Source organism: Sphaeramia orbicularis, chromosome 24 (genome assembly GCF_902148855.1).
Source record: "Sphaeramia orbicularis chromosome 24, fSphaOr1.1, whole genome shotgun sequence".
Taxonomy (NCBI): Eukaryota; Metazoa; Chordata; class Actinopteri; order Kurtiformes; family Apogonidae; genus Sphaeramia; species Sphaeramia orbicularis.
The window spans coordinates 35,688,754-35,707,899 of record NC_043979.1 but is presented as its reverse complement, the minus strand read 5'-3'; the positions used below and the strand labels follow the sequence as shown (position 1 = coordinate 35,707,899).

At 40.2% G+C, this 19,146-nt stretch overlaps 2 protein-coding genes across 2 annotated transcripts; both read right to left on the bottom strand.

Moving 5' to 3' along the window:
* Positions 1-1,366: 1,366 nt before the first annotated feature.
* On the bottom strand, positions 1,367-8,537 carry xkr5a (XK related 5a). Its single transcript, XM_030128946.1, has 7 exons — positions 8,319-8,537; positions 5,522-5,705; positions 5,087-5,271; positions 4,747-4,959; positions 4,301-4,470; positions 3,933-4,044; positions 1,367-2,736 (listed from the first exon to the last, which is right to left on the bottom strand). Exons 1-7 carry the CDS (start codon positions 8,449-8,451, stop codon positions 1,790-1,792), a joined length of 1,944 nt encoding a protein of 647 aa, XP_029984806.1. The 5' UTR covers positions 8,452-8,537; the 3' UTR covers positions 1,367-1,789.
* Positions 8,538-10,166: 1,629 nt separating this feature from the next.
* On the bottom strand, positions 10,167-18,842 carry prdm1c (PR domain containing 1c, with ZNF domain). Its single transcript, XM_030127776.1, has 7 exons — positions 18,673-18,842; positions 17,018-17,275; positions 15,504-15,623; positions 14,272-14,524; positions 11,757-12,787; positions 11,511-11,639; positions 10,167-11,138 (listed from the first exon to the last, which is right to left on the bottom strand). Exons 2-7 carry the CDS (start codon positions 17,249-17,251, stop codon positions 10,584-10,586), a joined length of 2,322 nt encoding a protein of 773 aa, XP_029983636.1. The 5' UTR covers positions 17,252-17,275; positions 18,673-18,842; the 3' UTR covers positions 10,167-10,583.
* Positions 18,843-19,146: the final 304 nt, after the last annotated feature.

Sequence of the window (19,146 nt, the reverse complement as noted above, 5' to 3'; positions counted from 1 at the left end):
AAACCAAAACATTGAGGAACAGGCAGAAAATTTGATAAATTGCGCTTAATTTTCTTTAGACATTTCAGGTTCATATTTGTTCAGGTTATTCACATTTTAGAGTTACAGGATAGTTTGTAAATGTAAATATTTTCCTAATTTAATGTTATGTTTTTTGCACTAAAACAAAGAGAGAAATTTAAGTTGTTAATTCTAGATTTTTTGGCTTAATTGAAGATTTTTTTACGTAATTGAAGATTTAAAAAAATTTTTTTTTTTTTTGCTTAATTCAAGATTCTTTTTACTTAATTGAAGATTTTTTTGGGGCTTAATTCAAGATTTTTTTTTACTTAATTGAAGTTTTTTTTTTTTTTTTTTGCTTAATTCAAGATCTTTTTTATTTAATTGAAAATTTTTTTTTTGCTTACTTCATGATTTTTTTACTTAATTGAAGATTTTTTTTTTTGCTTAATTCAACATTTTTTTTTTTTACTTAATTGAAGATTTTTTATTTTTATTTTTTGCTTAATTCAAGATTTTTTGCTAAATTTGATTTTTTTTTTGGCTTAATTGAAGATTTTTTTTACTTAACGGAAGATTTTTTTTTTTTGCTTAATTGAATATTTTTTTTGCTTAATTGAAGATTTTTTTTTACTTAATTGAATTTTTTTTTTTGGCTTAATTCAAGATTTTTTCCTTAATTCAAGCTAAATTTTTTTTTTTACTTAATTCAGTTCAAGACTGGAATTTTTGCACTTGGCAAAAACATCCCAGGGGCCGAACTGGACCCTTTGGCAGGCAGCATTTGGCCCCCAGACCGCATGTTTGACACCCCTGATGTAGGCAAAAAGAAAACCCAGTACAGTTTCACTGCTTTGTTAATGAATTCCATCCCTTTACAGAACAGCAATGAATAAAATCCCTTACAAAGAGCAATCAATAGCACATAAAAAAGTCACTACAAGTACTTAATTTGCATCTGTTCATTTTCACAACTGACATGTGAAAGCTGCCAGTGCCTGAGACAGTTTTTCAGAAACATTTCAACAATTACATGGTCAACATGTAAAAAAACATCAAATACAGTTTGCCAAGTTTACACACTGACTTTGTTTAAAGCAATGCCAGTCAACATGATTATACAAAAAAATACAGCATATTATTCCTTAGTACGAATAACAAAAAAATCACAGCTGTATACGTATAGTACATATTTGTGCTTTCAAAAGGCCAGTAGCGCTCTGGCTTATGCTGAAAAATAAGAACAATTCTGAACTCAGACACTTATGTCCAATTCGATCTTGGAATAAGTCCTCTATTTACTTAAGTGCTTTTGTTGTGCACTTAAGTAAAGTGCATAATATTTAAAAAGGTTGCATTTCTTTAGAGATTACACAGCAGCTGCATATATCTTATGATGTTTCTCGATATAACTCATGACTGCTTCATTAATATATAATTACAATCTGGCAGACCCAGTTTTGCACAGTATATCCTTTAAATTAAGTGCTACTAAAACTAACTGAATACACATTTTAGCCAGTAGGTTGTAGGTGTGTCTGAGCTCCAAATACTACTTTGTGGCTTTTATGCCAGGTTTCACCTCTGTGTGTCCAGCATTTAGGCAACATAGTACTTTTAAAATGGTTTAGAATTAGAGTACAGGATCGCTTAGCATATGCCCCACAGTGTATTAAAGTAAGATATCTGCCAGTTTCTTCTACATAAAGAACCAGATAGAAAAGCTGGTGTACTGCTTAAATTTTGGATAAGCTGCTGTTACACTTTCCCTGATGCTATCATAAGAAAGCTAGAAGTTATCATCTTCATCTCTCCGGGACATTATAAGCTGCCTCCGGGGACCTGTGAGATGAGGAACACTAGATGAGGAATCAAGCACTCCAGAGTCTAATTTGGGAGTGGAAGTACAACGTGGCCCGACTCGGCCCATGAGCCCACGGACATCTCTGTGAAGTGCTGGATCACTAGGGATGGAGTTGAGGCGTACGCCCTGTTCTAGGCCCCCAATGTCACGGTCCAAACGGGGGTTGCTCGCACTACTTGGAGACTGAGGATCAGCACTGAAATACAGGGTTGAACTTGACTCAGTAGGGCAGAAATACGGCTCCGGGCTGTCTCCAAATACAGATTTTCCTTCTGGTGAGCTTCGTTTGAAATCTGATGTGGGTGACTCCAGCGGGCTCTCCATCTCCAGACTATCATCTTCTTCTCCTGGTTGCTCGGTTGAAGTTGGTTCGCTTACACTTTGGAATTCATCTTTGCAGTCTGAGAGGGGTGCAAGACCCTTCCCCTGAGACTCAGATGTGGAGACTCCCTCACAGCTGCCTCCTGCTGTGATAGTCATTCCTTCATTACTCTTAAACTCTTGGTTGTATTCCTCCATATCCAATATGGCCGCCGCTCCACCTGCCCCATACGCCCTGTTGATTTTACCCAGGTCCCCAGTTTTAAGGGCCAGCCGGATCAGGAGCCAGTGGTGATGATAACAAGGACAGGAGCTGTTGGGTCTGCCACCACAGGTTCCTGGGTGCTCCAGTAGAGAACCAGCTACACCTGAGAGGGAGAAGCTGCCGTGGTTTTGAATGGAGGGAGCTGGCAGGCTTTTGTCTCCGAGGGAGAAAGACGACTCCCCTTGTTCTATGCAAGTGCTGCCCATGTGGTTATGGTGGGAGCCCTGGGAGATCTCTGTTGACTTGGGGTGGAGGAACCGGTAGTACAGAACAAGAGAGGTAGCACCTGAGAAGATCAGACAGAGACAAGTTTACCCCTCATGTTTTCATAATACCCTGGGTAAAAAGTGCAATGAATTGGAAAACAACAATTCAAGAGAAACTACTGTACATTGTTCTGCTCTGCAAATTATTGAAGGTATCATTGCAATAAGAAATTGAAGAAAACAAGGGTGGTCTAATAATTTTTTCCATGACTGTATGTTATCGAAATGAGGAGCTCAATAGCACTAATGTTTTATTTTAGATCTGTAACGTGATCAACTATTTCTCATCATTGTGAAGTTTCAAGCATTGTTGACTCGTCTCATTATTTTTATTCCGATATTGCATTGGTTAGGGGTAATTATCAAATCAGATATTCAGTATTTTTTAATTATTGTTAGCATGTTTTTTTTGTTTTTTTTTTAGCCATTAACCACACCCTTGTCTGCTTGGATTCAGCATCATTTCTTTCTAAAACACATCTCATTAAGAAATATGATTTATTGGTTACTTCATTTTTACTTAATTCACGTCATAAAACATTAGGGAGCTATTTTGTTGATTCATTTATTTATCTATTGAAATCTTCAGTTCATTAACTCCGTGCACTATTAGAAATAATAAGATAAAGAGAAAACATTCTGTTTCTTAAAGGCAACATATGTGACGTTTCTCATCTGTGTTTGTTAACAGTGCTGTTTAAACTGACTCTCCTCTCAAAATGCTGTCAAAGTGTGTGTAGTACGGAATGTTCTGTGTGTAAGTGTGTGCTTTATCCAGAGTTTTCACATTCAGACAGAGCTATGCAGAAAGAGAGGAGAGCAGAAAGGTGAAAGAGCTGTATATATCTTTCTATATTGTTTTTTTTTCACACACACACTGTGATTCTGTTACAGGCTGCCCTGATGTCAACGCCCTGAAACAACAGGAAAACAGAAAATACAGGTGGAGGATGGGTAAATATACCACCCCATATTGACTAAATGGTGCTTTTTATGGAGAATGTTATAAAAAATATGCTGGAGTTTTTGTTATTCTAAGCATCAAAGAGATTTTCACTAATCAGTTCCATATTTTTTGTTATGTCCTTAATGATCACAAATAATGAGGTTTCTGTCCTATAATAAACATATCTCTCAATAACAAAATAGTGAAGCAGGACAGAATATTCCATGTCTCAAACAAGACAAAGTCAGCACAAAAAGAAAGGTCACCCACCAAGGAGAAAACTACACAGCACAGTGGTGGGAAGGGTCAGACTGTCCCATGATGCTTCGCTGAGGAAGTCGGAGGCGGTCAGCAGCAAAGTGGCGTTCTCTACTAGCATGAACTAAAGGAGGAGAGAGAGAAGGGCACATCATCAGTCATCTGCAGACAGCTTTACGTCACTATAAGCAAAGGACGCAGAGGTGAGGATGACAATGCAAAGCATCTGCCTGCGTGAGTGTATCTGTGTGTGCCTGCTGCTCTTTGTGTAAGTCAAAAAAGACAAAGCTGTGAACGGAATACAGAACAACATACAGAAAAACTGCACTGGGATCAAACAGCAAAAATGAGTGATTTAAAAATAACAGCAAAAGACTTACTGCATAAAAACTGGCCATGCGGAAACGTGATGGTCCATCTTTGACGTTGAAGAAGAGGAAGACGTGCACAAGACCCATGATGCCATTGAAGACACGCCAACACCAGGGGCCAGTGCAGATATCTGGTTGCTGTGATACCAGCCAGAAGGAGGCCGTAAGCCAGTGGAAACCTGGAGGTCAATATAAAAATAGCCTAAGAACTGCCGGCAGAAAAGAAGATCCATACGCAGTAGATGAAGCCTTTGCAATAGAATAGCTGAGAAGTGAAGTAAGCGGATGTACTGCATCACTTCAACCAAATTGCAGAATATATAAAGCTCCAAAGGCATGCATGGAGCAACTAGAGATTCAGTGTTCAGATTCACATCAGTATGGTAAGTGAAACCACAACCGCTGCACAATCATGTTTTCAAAGCTTATGTTTAGCTAATACTTCTGCTGCTCACCTGCTACTCCACAGACCCACCAGTTAAAGACCCTGGCGAAGAACATGAGGCATGTCACCCTAGCGCCCAGCATGCCTGCCCTCCACACCAGCTGGCACAACAGGGCAGCTGGCGGCATGGCTAAGTGGCCTGGTCGGATCAAGCAGCATGCTCGGCTGTACAGCACCAGGGCCCAGGAAATGGACAGTACGCACAGTCCACAGCAATAAGCAACTTAAGGTAAAAAAAAAAAAAAAAAAAAAAAAAAAAACAGAATGAGAAGAGTATGAAAAAAGATGTCTTAACATGACATGTCTCAAGCATAATACAAAGCCAGGGGTGTTTGCTGAGGTCAGTATACCTGGGGAGTCAATGCCCACATCTGTGGACACTACAACATACGCCTGCAGCAGGCTCTGAGGCAGAGTGAGGACGAGTGCTTCCAGCAACCAAAGGGCAGCAACATCTGCCTGCTGCATGACAGACGCACCAAGCTCAGCCACTGAGTCATGCATATGCAGCACAGACCTCATGCAGTCCCATAACCTGCCAGAAGAGGGAGACAGAGACAGATGCTGGAGATGTACCGTAGTCTCCAGGTGAAGGGTTCAATGACACAGAAACGTGGAGAGAATTTTTACTACATTTTTTTACACATTAGTATAATACTCACTGAGCATATGTTAGGCACAAATCTAATTTAGGTGTTAGTGTGTTTCTGAGACACCTGTTTAAATCATGACATTTCCAGATGTGTATTTGCCAGTACTGAATGATACTGGTGCAAAGATCTCACCTTTTGAAGATTCCCAAGTGTAGAATGTGTATGACAGAAAGGTAGCATCGCCTGTCATCACCGTCATCATAGTACCATTTGACACTTAGTAACTGAACTGCTGTCCCCGGAAGAAAGAGGCCGAGAGTGAGGCCCGCCCACTGCGTCTCTTCGTTCCATAGGTAAAACCCTATACAGTAGATCACTAACACACATATGCAACATGGCCAACACACACATAGAAAAACAAAGATGCAGGGTGTTAGTATCCTGTGTTTCTATGTTATGTGATATGCCTGTTACCTAAAAACATGGACAGGAGGAAAATCATACATCATGCAGCTTCTAAGAGAAATAGCACATAAAACCCAGAATGTGATGAATGAGTGAAAGAGCTGAATATACTCATTACTGAAATGAATCATCTATAATGGATGTTCTAATGAGATAGTACAAGTTCCACTGGCAAGACACTAGAGCAGGGGTGTCAAACATGCAGCCTGGGGGCCAAAACTGGCCCGCCAAAGGTTCCAATCCGGCCCATAGGATGAATTTGCAAAAATGACACTTCAGACATTAACAATCAAGGATGTCAAACTCGTTTTAGTTCAGGTTCCACATACAAGACAATGTGATCTCAACTAAAATAACAGCATAATAACCTATAAATAATGACTCCAAATTTTCTTAGTTTATTGCGAAAAACATAATATTACATTACACCTATACATAATGACAACTCCATATTTTTCTCTGTATTTTATTGTAAAAACTTACATTAAATTATGAAAATATTAACATTTACAAACTATCCTTTAACAATAAAATGTGAAAAACCTGAAATTTTGTAAATAAAATTTTAACATTATACTTCCTGTTGTTAAATATTTTGTGCCTTTGTAGATCCAATCCATAATATGCATGTATAAATGGTAAGTTGAGATGTAATATTGTTAAAATTGCACTTATTTTTCTCAAGAAATCTCAGTTTTTTTCAGGTTATTCACATCATTTTTGTTTGGATAGTTTGTAAATGTACATATTTTCATAATTTAATTTCGATTTCACTAACACAAAGAGAAAAATTTGGAGTCGTCATTATTTTCAAGTTATTATGCTATTGTTTTACTGGTCTGGCCCACATGAGATCAATTTGGGCTTAATGTGGCCCCTGAGCTAAAATGAGTTTGACACTCCTGCACTAGAGTAAGCCTACCATTTGTATAGTTCAGGGGTGTCATATTCATTTTAGTTCAGGGGCCAGATTCAGCTAAATTTGATCTGAAGTGGGCCAGATCAGAAAAATAATAACCTATAACTAATGACAACTCCAAATTTTTGTCTTTGTTTTAGTGTAAAAAAAACAAAAAAAACACTGATGAACAGGCAGAAAATTTGTTAAAATTGTGCTTAATTTTCTTTAGACATTTCAAGTTGTTCATATTTGTTCAGGTCATTCACATTTTAGTGTTACAGGATAGTTTGTAAATGTAAATATTTTCATAATTTAATGTTATCTTTTGCACTAAAACAAAGAAAAAAAATTTAAGTTGTTAATTCTAGATTTTTTTTTTTTTTTTTTGCTTAATTCAAGATTTTTTTTACTTAATTGAAGTTTTTTTTTTTTTTGCTTAATTCAAGATTTTTTTTAACTTAATTGAAGATTTTTTTTTTTTTTGCTTAATTCAAGATTTTTATACTTAATTGAAGATTTTTATTTTTTTTTTACTTAATTGAAGATTTATTTATTTTTTTTGCTTAATTCAAGATTTTTTTACTTAATTCAAGATTTTTTTTTTTGCTTAATTCAAGATTTTTTGCTAAATTTGATATTTTTTGGGGGCTTAATTGGCAATATTTTTTTTTACTTAATTGAAGATTTTTTTTTGGCTTAATTTAAGATTTTTTTTTCTTGCTTAATTGAAGATTTTTTTTACTTATATGAAGTTTTTTTTTTTTTTTTTTTTTTTTTTTACTTAATTCAAGATTTTTTCCTCAATTCAAGCTAAATTTTTTTTTTGCTTAATTCAGTTCAAGACTGTGGAATTTTTGCACTTAGCAAAAACATCCCAGGGGCCAAACTGGACCCTTTGGTCCCATGTTTGACACCCCTGGTATAGTTACACAATACTTGTACCACCAAAGTAAAAGGTACTTTCTTTCCATTGTATAGATGAACTTTAACCACCACCTATTTTCTCCAGCGTACAGCTTAAGCACCAGTAGATATTTTATCTGCAGGAACACTATACCTATTGAAGTCAAAGTCACTTCCTCTGTTGTGTCCTGCCCTTGTCCCATTGATCTGCTTAGTCAGGGAATCATCCTACCTGGATGCCATGCCCAACAGACCACAAATATGTTGATTTTAAAGCTTCAATAACATGCATGTTCAAAAGTAAATATTTTAAACAAATACAAGATGTACTAATATTCATGAGAGGAGGTTGCATGAATTTTCTAAAGGTTATTATTAAGTTGAGCTTTAACCATTTCCAGTGGAGGACCCTGTCAGATGTGTGACTAACCACTGTATGGGATGAACTGCAGTAGATTCAAACAAAGAAAAATGCATAAGAATAGCTGGGGTTTGTTTTGTTATATGCAACGCTAATATCTGGGAAACATCTTTTTTAATTGTGCTAACACCACAGCATCATCATGGCTGAGCAACAGCACTTCCATTCATTCCAAAACAGCAAAAATGCACACAATCTGACCAAAAACACTGCATTTTACTACAATGTTTCTATCACATTCAGCTCCTGCACGTAGAAATTAGCAGCCTGCTAGCACCGGGAATTTGATGCCCACTTACGAGCGCTCCGTTCGGCCACAATAACCAGCGCCGACATGCCGAGGAGGACCGCCTGGCACCACGCGATCCAGCATCCGCTCCGCCGGGCCGCCGACGGCATCCTCCGGCCGACCGCCCCAGCAGCACTGATCATGGTACGGCTGAGAGGGACACACAGCGAACCGGGGACATTATCCTGGGCATCCTCGTCCCTGGGTTAGACCCGCTCCTTCTTCTCCCGCTGCCTGCCTCCCGTCAAAAATATCTGACGTCACTGCGCGCTTTTAAAGGGGCACCCAAAGGTCTGCGGTCCCAGATACAGAACACCAAACACACAGAGGATGGACCCAACACCTTCAGGCCTGTCCAACATCCATCACATATGAAAAATGTATTTTAATAGTAATTTACAATAATAAAAAAAAGGATGCTGACTAAGGTTCATGCTTTAGTGTTGCACCATCTTTTAGTTTGCAGGCTCTATCTTCTTATTCAGCAATATGTTCTCATAGAAATTATAATCTTTTGTAATCCCAGTGGAACAATCCGCTTTTGCGAGTGATTTTTTTTTTTCTAGAACTAAAGATATAATAATAAAAAATAAATAAATAAAACTAGAAAAGCACTCAGAGACCTCTGCCAAGACAGATCAGTCTCTCTCCCCTCCACATCACCACCAAAATTTAATCATTTGTTCCTTGTGCCAGAATCAACATTGCCTGAAAATTTCATCAACCCCCCCATCACCACTAAAATGTAATCACTTCTTCCTTGTGCCAGTATCAACATTTCCTGAAAATTTCATCAAAATCCATCCATAACTTTTTGAGTTATAGTTATCTTGCTAACAGACAGACAAACAAACACCCCCCCCCCCCCCCCCCCAATCACCACCAAAATTTAATCAAATTTTCCTTGTGCCAGAATGAACATTTCCTGAAAATTTCATCAACCCCCCCACATCACCACTAAAATGTAATCATTTGTTCCTTGTGCCAGTATCAACATTTCCTGAAAATTTCATCAAAATCCATCCATAACTTTTTGAGTTATAGTTGTCTTGCTAACAGACAGACAAACAAACCCCCCCACCCACCCACACCCACACACACACACACACACACACACACACACACACACACATCACCACCACCACCACCGCCGCCAAAAAGTAATCATTTGTTCCTTGTGCCAGTATTATTTCCTGAAAATTTCATCCAAATCCGTCCTTAACTTTTTGAGTTATAGTTATCTTGCTAACAGACAGACAAACAACCCCCCCCACACACACACACACACACACACATCACCATCAAAATCTAATCATTTGTTCCTTGTGCCAGTATCAACATTTCTTGATAATTTCATGAAAATCTCTCCTTAACTTTTTGAATTATCTTGCTAACAGACAAACAGACAGACAGACAAACCCTGATGAAAACATAACCTCCGCCGTTTCACTTGGCTCAGGTAAAAATAAATGAAATAAGTCTAATAATAATAGCCTATTAAGAATATTAATAATAGGTATGCAGAATAGTTGGTAGGACGTATGACACTAACCAGAAATGTCACTGGCCACACACTCCATATATTGACGTCAGCTCACTCGTACCCCTCTATGGTCATGTTTATGTGCAGGATATTCATATGGATAAACACTTGATAAATGCCAGTCATTTCAAGTTAAGAGATGATACTCCTCAGAAATAACTGAGTCATCTGTGGTTGCTATAGACTTTTTCCGTTTCTCTAAAATAGGAAAGTAAATGTAAATATACGCAGGAAACCATTGATATTTTTGTCTGATGTGAGACTTGTTTCCTCTTCGATGCTCGGTATGATTACACTGCACAGTCATGCTTCGTACAGTAAATTTCACTTTAATTGAGATACAGACACACACAAACAGGAACTCACACTCTCACACAGTGCAACTACAAATAAAGACAAACTTTTATGCATAAGGTCATGTTGAGTTGTTCCATTAAAAACATTTCAGAGATGCAAAACACACACAACAGAAAAAGTCACAAAACACTGTGTGAATTTTAAAATAATATTAATATATAATGCAATAAATTAAAAAGGTCTATAGACTAAATAAATCAAGTCACTGGTCCCAGACCATGCTGGTAATGTCTTGATTCTTCACACGCTACAGTCTCTGTAGAGTATAGGCTATGAAATCCACGATTGAGATAAGGCTTTACTTCAAATAGGGCAGGAACTGACAGCTGCTGAGTTGACCTGTAAGGATTATATGGCTGGATTAGCAAGACAGTCTTAGGGCTCTGATATGCAGCCTGACTCCAGCTTGATGTTGGCTGGATGCAGAGGTAGAGGACTGTGAAGCAGCTTAACAACAGAACACTCCTTTGAGGACTTGTAGATACTGAGCTCAGTGTTCTCTCTGGCACCTCCCTGGTGGCCAGAGGAATGTGTTTCCATCTTCTTTATTAGGTCAATAACACTCCCCTTGTCCATCTCGGCCTCTGCAGCAATGGCCTCGAGCCGCTCTGCTGCCTCGCTAATGTCAAACCTCTCGATCTCTGAGTTGACTCTGTGCAGCTCCTCAGGTGAGTGTCTGTGGGAGGCTGAGGGGGAAAGAGGGCAGAAGCCTTGGAGATGCACCTGGAGGCTGCAGTAGTGGAGATAAGCACAAGGGCAGCGTGGACAGCGGTGAGGTCTTTCCCCGGTATGGAGGCGTTTGTGAAGTTTCAGGTGGACGAACTGAGTAAAACGAGCTGGACACTGTTTACACTGGTAAGGCCTCTCGCCGGAGTGGAGCCGCTGGTGGGTCTTCAAGTTACTTGTGCTACTGAATCGCTTATGGCAGACCTGTATCAAAACAGCCAAAGACATATACAGTAAGCTTTCTCTACCTAAATTCAACTCTGTTATAGTTGCAACTTGTTGTCCAAACAATGGGAACTAGGGAAAAGAGAAAATCTCCGGTGTAATGCAAACAAATAAAACCTTATTAAACTAGAAAAGCTATTGGAGAGCGCAGACCTCCACCAAGGCAGACCAGTCCCCCCTTCATCACCACCAAAATTTAACCATTTGTTCCTCGTGCCAGTATCAACATTTCCTGAAAATCTCATCAAAATCCATCTATACCTTTTTGAGTTATCTTGCTAACACACAGACAGACAGACAAACAAACCCTGATGAAAACATAACCTCCATGGCGAAGGTAATGAACCATACCTTGCATTCATGAGGCTTCTCTCCTGTGTGAACCAGGTAGTGTTTCTGCAAGTGGGCCAGCTGAGTGAAGTTCTTGTTGCAGGTCTGACACCTGAAGGGCCGCTCACCACTATGTACTCGTAGATGGACCTGAGTACAGAATGTCAGAGATAATTATTCACATCATTCTATCAGTCTAAAGTTATATCTTTAGGATCAGGTTAGGGTGAAAGCATTGTTTCCTGCCATGCTTTTAGAGGAACTAACCTTGAGGTTAGAGAGCTGCCCAAAGACCTTTCTACAGACATTGCACTCATAGCGAATCTTTCCATTCTGCCTGGTAAGAGGGTAGGACAGGGTCTTATAGCCAATGCTCTGCTCTCCTTGTTTTGTCTTCCTGAGATCTATTGCATCTTCAGTTTTGGCGTGAGTGGCAGAGGTGGGTTTGGAGGGCAGGTAGTCTGAGGAGGCAGCCACGCCAACTGGTGGTGAGCATCCTCCAGGTGCAACAGAGGGCAGTGACCCCCGCAGTGTGGTGACCATGGATGAGGCACTAGATGTGGCAGGTACAGGGACGTCAGTGTGGACATTGCTGGGTGGAGAGTGTCTCAAATCTCTGAGGTTATCAGGTGGTGTGAAGTTGGGAATCCTGAGGTAGTTTGTCCTTTTGGAAAACAGTTCCTTGCTGTCTTTGTGCTCACTAGTTGGTGAAAGAGTTGAGATGAGGTCTTGTTTGCTGTTAGATAGTGCAAGTGTTAAGTCCTTGTGTCTGTTGGTCAGAGGATGGAGAAAGTGTGCATAGCTGTCAAATGGCAGGAAATGAGACGACAGAGTTAAGTGAGGCTTCATTCGGTCATCGTAGAGTGGATATGTATGAGGTAGAATGTTAAGGCCAAGTGAGTAGTGAGGCAGCAGATACGGAGCCTGTCTGAGTCCAGGGTGAACATGATTAGGCACAGAGGGCTCTTGGTAAGGTTTGGCGATTGCAGGCCCTTGACCGTGTTGAAAGTTGAAGTGCAAACTAGATGGGACAGGACTACTTAGAGCTGGCCTTTTGGCTGCAGGTGGGCTGCAGGATGGCAAATTTGCATATTGATGGCTATGAATGGATTCTGAGGGGGGCTGAATTGGGTAGAGGACACGAGGGCAGAGGGGAAAAACTGAGGGATTGGTCTGGGATAAAGGACTGTTAGGACGCCTGGGGCAGGTGGGTAAGGACCTAGAGGGCTCGTCCCGGAGAATTTCAGAGACACTATGTCCTCGTTTCCCTGTTGTCTTTTCCTGAGCTTGACTCTGATCTGTAGGACAAATAAACAACAGAAAAGTTAGTTGCAATAACTTTTAAAAAATAAAATAAATTCAATATTTATGTATCTGAACTGTGGCTCATGCACATATGATGATGCATATTTTATTTCATTGATATTACCCTAAATATTTACTTTTAAATGCATCTTATTCATCATATTGTGCTTTGATGACAATTTGTAAGACATGTGTGCACAATGGAGCAATTTAGTTGGTTTTTTTTTTTTTTTTTTTTTTTTGAAGCTGTCTTCCAGACCTGCCTGGGCACTTTCCGAAAATGGACACCAGAGGTGAAACAATAGGCGTCTGATCAGGATACAGATAGCATGGAGGACAGGAGTTAGTGGATACAGTATGTTATTTGCATTAGAGGGCAGGTCAATTTTAAATGTGTTTTCTGTCTCTGAAACAGCAAACACTGGACTCGAAAATATATTTTCACTTGCCCACAAGTATGATCAAGGGTGATGAGCCACAGATTTAACTTAGATAACAATAATTATAAAAATGTGCTTGATTGTGAAAAACCTGAAGGCAAAAATAATTTAACATATAAACAACACAGAAGTTTCCTCAGTATTCTGTGAACAGGATAGGTTTTCATGGAACTCTCTCAACGGTTCCACTTTATACACAGGCAGCCATGAGGAGAGCTTCTGTTTTACTAACTAATTCCAGAAAAGACAAAGGACAAGAGCTGACAAACAGAGGAAGACAAATACAGAAATATGCATGTACATTTCACCTACTCTCGGACACAATTAACACCAACCCACGCAAACACAGAGGAACCCTTATCTACAGTGTTACCCTTCCCCCTCTGTAGAGAGGCCGGCTCTCAGCAAACAAACAGCCGACACTCAGTGAGATATCAATCTGTCAGCGGGTCGCCTTGTCAGGAAGTTCAAGTAGTCAGTGGAGCGCTTCCTACCTCTCTTCCTCCTTAAGAGCCAAGTAAATAAGAGGAGTTGTGCCAAAATGCTGTCAGCACCTGAGGCAGCCCAACACACTCCGATGTGTGTGTGTATCTAAATGAGTATTTTGTGTGCATGCAGTTTCACATATGCACTCTTTGTGTTTATGAATGAAACCCAAAATGCTTTGTGTGTGGATGACCTTCCAGCTGTGCATTAAAAAGGGAAACGGCAACATTGCCTATAGTCTTGAAATTGGTCTCATCTTACTCAGGGACTATGGCTACACCTGGAGACAGGTCCTCTCTGCTTTCAGGACTTTACTCTCTTCTTTTGTGTCCTTGTTTAACAAAGGACTGTGGGTGTGACTGAGTAACTTCTTAAACACCCACACAAAGAGTGTGTCAGTCGGTTTGTGGTTTGATTGGGAGCCTACTCCACAGTGACAGTACACACCAGATATGTCTGAAAGCGTGGGCACAACAGAAACAGTTCCTGGATGCCCAAGAATACTCAGTACTTTTACAATCTTAAACTGATAACACTGCACATATACATACCAACACTGTCAGCAGCTAGGTGCCCCAGTGGAGGGTAGTTACAGCGTTGGGCAAATTCAGAGCAGTACCACACCAAAAGCTCCTGGCCAGGCTGAAGTGGTTTTATGGTGTAGAAGAAGATATCCAGGCCACTTTGGCAGGCTACCAGGTTCTGCTCATCTGTAGCACGGGCTGGGTTGACGTATCGCATCCAGTTGCTCTTCTCCTCATTTAAACCATCTAATATGTGGTGTAAACACCCCTCTGAGAAGACCTACAGTGCAAGAGAATCATAGATAAAAAAGAGAAGAGACAGAAATTTAGATGATGATGATGATGATGATGATAACCGAAATCTGTGACAGAATTGAATGTGAAACCATGATGTCACTGGTTTCATGATGCCTTTATGGTAAATAGTGTATATTCTTTCAGGTGAGGTAGGTGCTGCCTGCATTTGTAGAGCATCTAGTTATGAACGTATCTTTTCACTTTATGACTGGACTATAATGGGTATGCAGTTCCTGCCCTTTTCAGCATATCATGTTTGTGCATCTCAATGCCTGCTGAAGTTAAAGGAATTAAAAAAGAGATTGGTCATATAACTTTCTTATTTTTTAATATAGTTCATCCTTAAAGTGGGGCTGCTGCTTGAGTCATGGCTGTGGTGTTAACACATTGTCTGTGTTGTGACTGTTTAAAGTTCTGGTTGAGTTTGCACAATTTCAAGGTTGCTGACTCTAAACTAACATTACGCAGGCACATGTGTGTAATGGAAGATGTCCTGATGCTGATGATTTGTAGCATAACAGTTCTCAGGCTCAAAGCCACTTCCTTGCTTAGTCAGTGTGAGAGTTTTTGAATCTGGAGAAGCGCGGACATGTGTATGGTATGTTTACTGGCAGTGATACCACTGCCGAGAGAAGCGGAGAGAAGCAGAACCGCTGCGTCACTGAAACCAAACAGCTGTATGTGACCTCAGACAGCACTTCACAGTTACAAAGTAAGATATGTTGTTCATGCACATTTAAACCAACTCACTTTACCTTGTGGCATTTAAAGATACAAAAGCCCTGACAGAGAGAGTCATGGTTTCACAGAATGTCAAGCGTTCACCACAACTGCTAACTTGTGCCATGTCACAACCACAGCAACTTCTCCAGATGGAGAAACAGGATGTGAACAGTTATGAAAAACAATCACACTAACATTGCAAATACACAAATCCAAAAAGTTACGTGCATCTCACTTACCCTCCAAAAATATTTTCTGTCAGCATCTTTCGGCAAAGTTTCATTGGTGTAGCTTTCTCCCACCAGAGGGCCAAAACGTGTCCCCTTAGGAATCAGCTCCTTACTGGTCACCCCAAGCACCTGTTCATTCCAAAACATACAGCATCATCAAACAACAGGCAGGACACAGTCTGTGTTGGAAAAAACAAACTGGATCTATGGGATTCTTCAGAACACAGACCCCTTTGTGTGACTGTCCACCCCATGACTGTTTCTTAATAATTAGCCAACAGGAACAACCCTAATCACTGGAAATTTGTCCCATTAGGAATAGCCAGTTTGCATCAAGAAAAAGGAAATAAGTAACCAAGCTATTAGTTCTTTCAGTAGTGTGGGCTGCCATGACAAATTGGCTACAGATAAATTGACTGTGACAGAGGAATCCTTTCCTTCACATGCTGAATATTTCATAAGCCAATCAGCCATGTTATCTTTAGTTTCTCTACCATATTAAAATTTCACCACTACTCTTGTTCTGCTACCTCCAGGTGTGAAACTCACCCCTCTGTCTCAGGCCTCCAGGGTGGGGAAGAGAGGATAGTGTGTCATGGTCACACCCCAACTAGTCACCTGCAGCTTGAGCTCTAAGTTCAAATCCCCTAAAGCAATGGTAATGTATTCTCCCTTTCATCTCAAAGTAATATTGGCACAGTGTACCCGGATCAACCACTACGTGTAGCTCGACTAGATTTGATCCAGCTAGTTTTACCTGGCTTTGTCCTACTGCTCCGTTCAAGGTGCCCTTGTCTCATAGATTATAGTAACGTATCCTGTTCTTCGGTATCAACAAGACTCCAGACAGACCTTATTAGAAGGTCAAAGTGGTAGTACAGGTATTTTGCGACAGAATTCGGTACTACTTCCTCTGATCTCACCTGACAACCATCTTTCATCTAGGGAATGTCAAATCTATTTTTAAAGGAAAGCTAATGTTTCCTCTTCATGAATAGGGTTCATCTTTATTCATGCATGACTACACTGTCTGCATTTTCTTGCTCTTGTAATCATCTTCTATTTGCATGCAAATAAATGCAGCTTCCATACACTTAACCCATGAAGTGGGTCTCAGTGCCTGTGCGTTGCTTTACGGTGTAATTGCATGTTAGGACAATAAGTTAGGAATCTGGGGTAGGTACTAATCATAGACATCTCAAGCTGTGTGCTGAGGGTGTTTGGCTATTGTCTACGTCTTTGCCTCAAGACTTGCATTGCAAAGAGGAAAGGCTGAAATTAGACAACAACATGTCAAGTACTTCCCGACTGAGGATGGATGAGTGGATGGAAGGATGTTAGAGTGACGTAAGAAGTCCGCACTTACACAAAACATAAACAACTATAGCACACGCACGCTTAGACACTGTTTAGATAAATTACCTGGAGATATATATACTACAACAACCTCTAAAAAAAGCACTGATTTGATAACCTGATGGACATATACAGGTACTAGTTTTTTCAAGTCCACTTTTTTGTACCTCTGCTGAATTTTGGCAGCATTTCAGGGCCAGGTTTCTGGGTAAGGATCTCTCAGCTCTTGTCCTGGTGTTCTGGTTTTCCAAGTCTTCTTCCACAAGTTGGTCCATCACAATATAAGTGCACTTCTCTTCAAAATCAGCTTCTCTCCACACCGTCATGTCTACATCTTGTGTTTCTTGAACCGTCGCAGTGATGACCCCTGTGTTTTGCGGTGATTTTTCAGAGGTTAACATGTTGGCGTTGCGCTAGGAGGTGGCCTATAAATGAGACAGAGACACAAAAAAATTGGCAATGTATTTTGTCTGTTATATGAGTAGTAGATTCTTCACATTCCTCTTCTTTTTCCTTTTCCTTTGTGTCAAACGGACACTACACACAACAGGCAAATTATCATCAAGGGAAGTGGGGTGTTGAATGGAGCTAAAAAAAAAAAAAAAGGTTTGAGAGTGTGAGGTATGACACAGAAGAGGTAGCAGCGTCATGGAGATGATAACGGAGGAGTATTTGAGAATCTAACATTCCCATCAACTACCGGCCAAACAGACTTCAAAGTCCAACCTTCGTGCTTGCTGCCCCATTGCCCCCGCTGTCCCATACATCCTGTGACTATGCACACAACCTCTGGGCTACGAGGGAGGTTCCTATGCACGTCAGCCCCGGAGCAAGACCACTTTCACAAGGAAACCAGCATTCCCAGTGAATCAACCAGACTTCCTTTGGACTGACTGGAACTTGGCTCTCAGCCAGGTCTAAACTGTCTTTCTCTTTCTTTTTTGTCTGTTGTTCCTCTCCTTCCTTCCCTCCCTCCCTCCAAACCCAATGAAGATTGTTGCCGGATAACTCATCCTTGACAAAGCCGCTGCTGATGGGATGAAATTGACAGAAACTGAAGAGTGGGAAAGTTGTGATTAAGAAACAATGCTCGATAATGGTTTTTTAGATAGTCTGCTTTTTTAGGCTCATCACTTTACCTCAGAGTTTGTGGTAGATAAGGTCTGCGGTGGGTTATACTTAGTAAGCACTCATGTGATTCGTGTTTCAGTGATAAGTAAAAGAAAAACCAAAAATCAAGGGGAATCGTCATGAGCCATAAAGTTACCAAATCACACAAAATAAGATATAGCAAGAAATATCACCTTAATCACCTTCATCACCTTAATAAATAGAAAGTGTGTCATCCTTATTAATGTTGCATAAAAGTCAGATCCTGAAATATTACCTTTTAAGCAATATCAGTAACAAAATACAATTCTAAGCTTTTAAGCTAAGAGACAAATAGAGAAATATGGAGTTTAAAGATGATGTTTCGCCTTCTTTTTCTCTGAGGTGTTACACCACAGCTGACTCGGAATGACTGTGACAAGTGTGACAACTCACACTGAAACCATCGAATTTAGTGACACAGCACGATTTATATTCTGAAAATCAAGACTTGAGTCAGTGGTATAACAGCTGTGGCTTGCATGACAACATGCAACAGGTTAACTCTAGAATGTACATTTGACTATAATTTCACACGAATATCTTAATAAAAAAAATTTAAAAAAAAGCAAATAAATTGATTTGGAGAAAAACAATATTGCTGGTATTAATGGAGAATATTTCTTCAGATTAATATCTATAAGATGATTTGAAGAGGATGATATACACTTACTGTGAAGCCTTGAGGAGCCACACATAAGGCAGGTTGTCTGTGCCCTCCTTAAGCTTGAGTGTCTTTCCAAAACCAGTATCTGTTCTGTCGTCTTGTATATCTTCTGCTCACAGTCTCTTATCCAGTCTCTTCTGTGTACCTGTGTGTGACTGACTACTCAACTGAGTATGCAAGTGTGTGACTCTTTCTTACATGGGAGGAGAGAAGGTGTGTGTTAGAGAGAGAGAGAGCGATAGAGATACACACCTCTTCCTCTCGTGCTCCCTCCCCCTCCTCCCCTTTGCCCCATGACTCCTCCTAGGGAGAATATTTGTGTATGTGTGTGTGTGTGTGTGTGAGTGTCACTCTCTCGCCCCAGGGTGAAGGGCTTTCTCCAGGGGGGTGCATTGGCTGTCACACAGCTATGTCCGGATCAGACAAATACATCTTCATTTTCTGACAGTCTTTCCCTCCATCTCTGGATGAGAAGAAGGC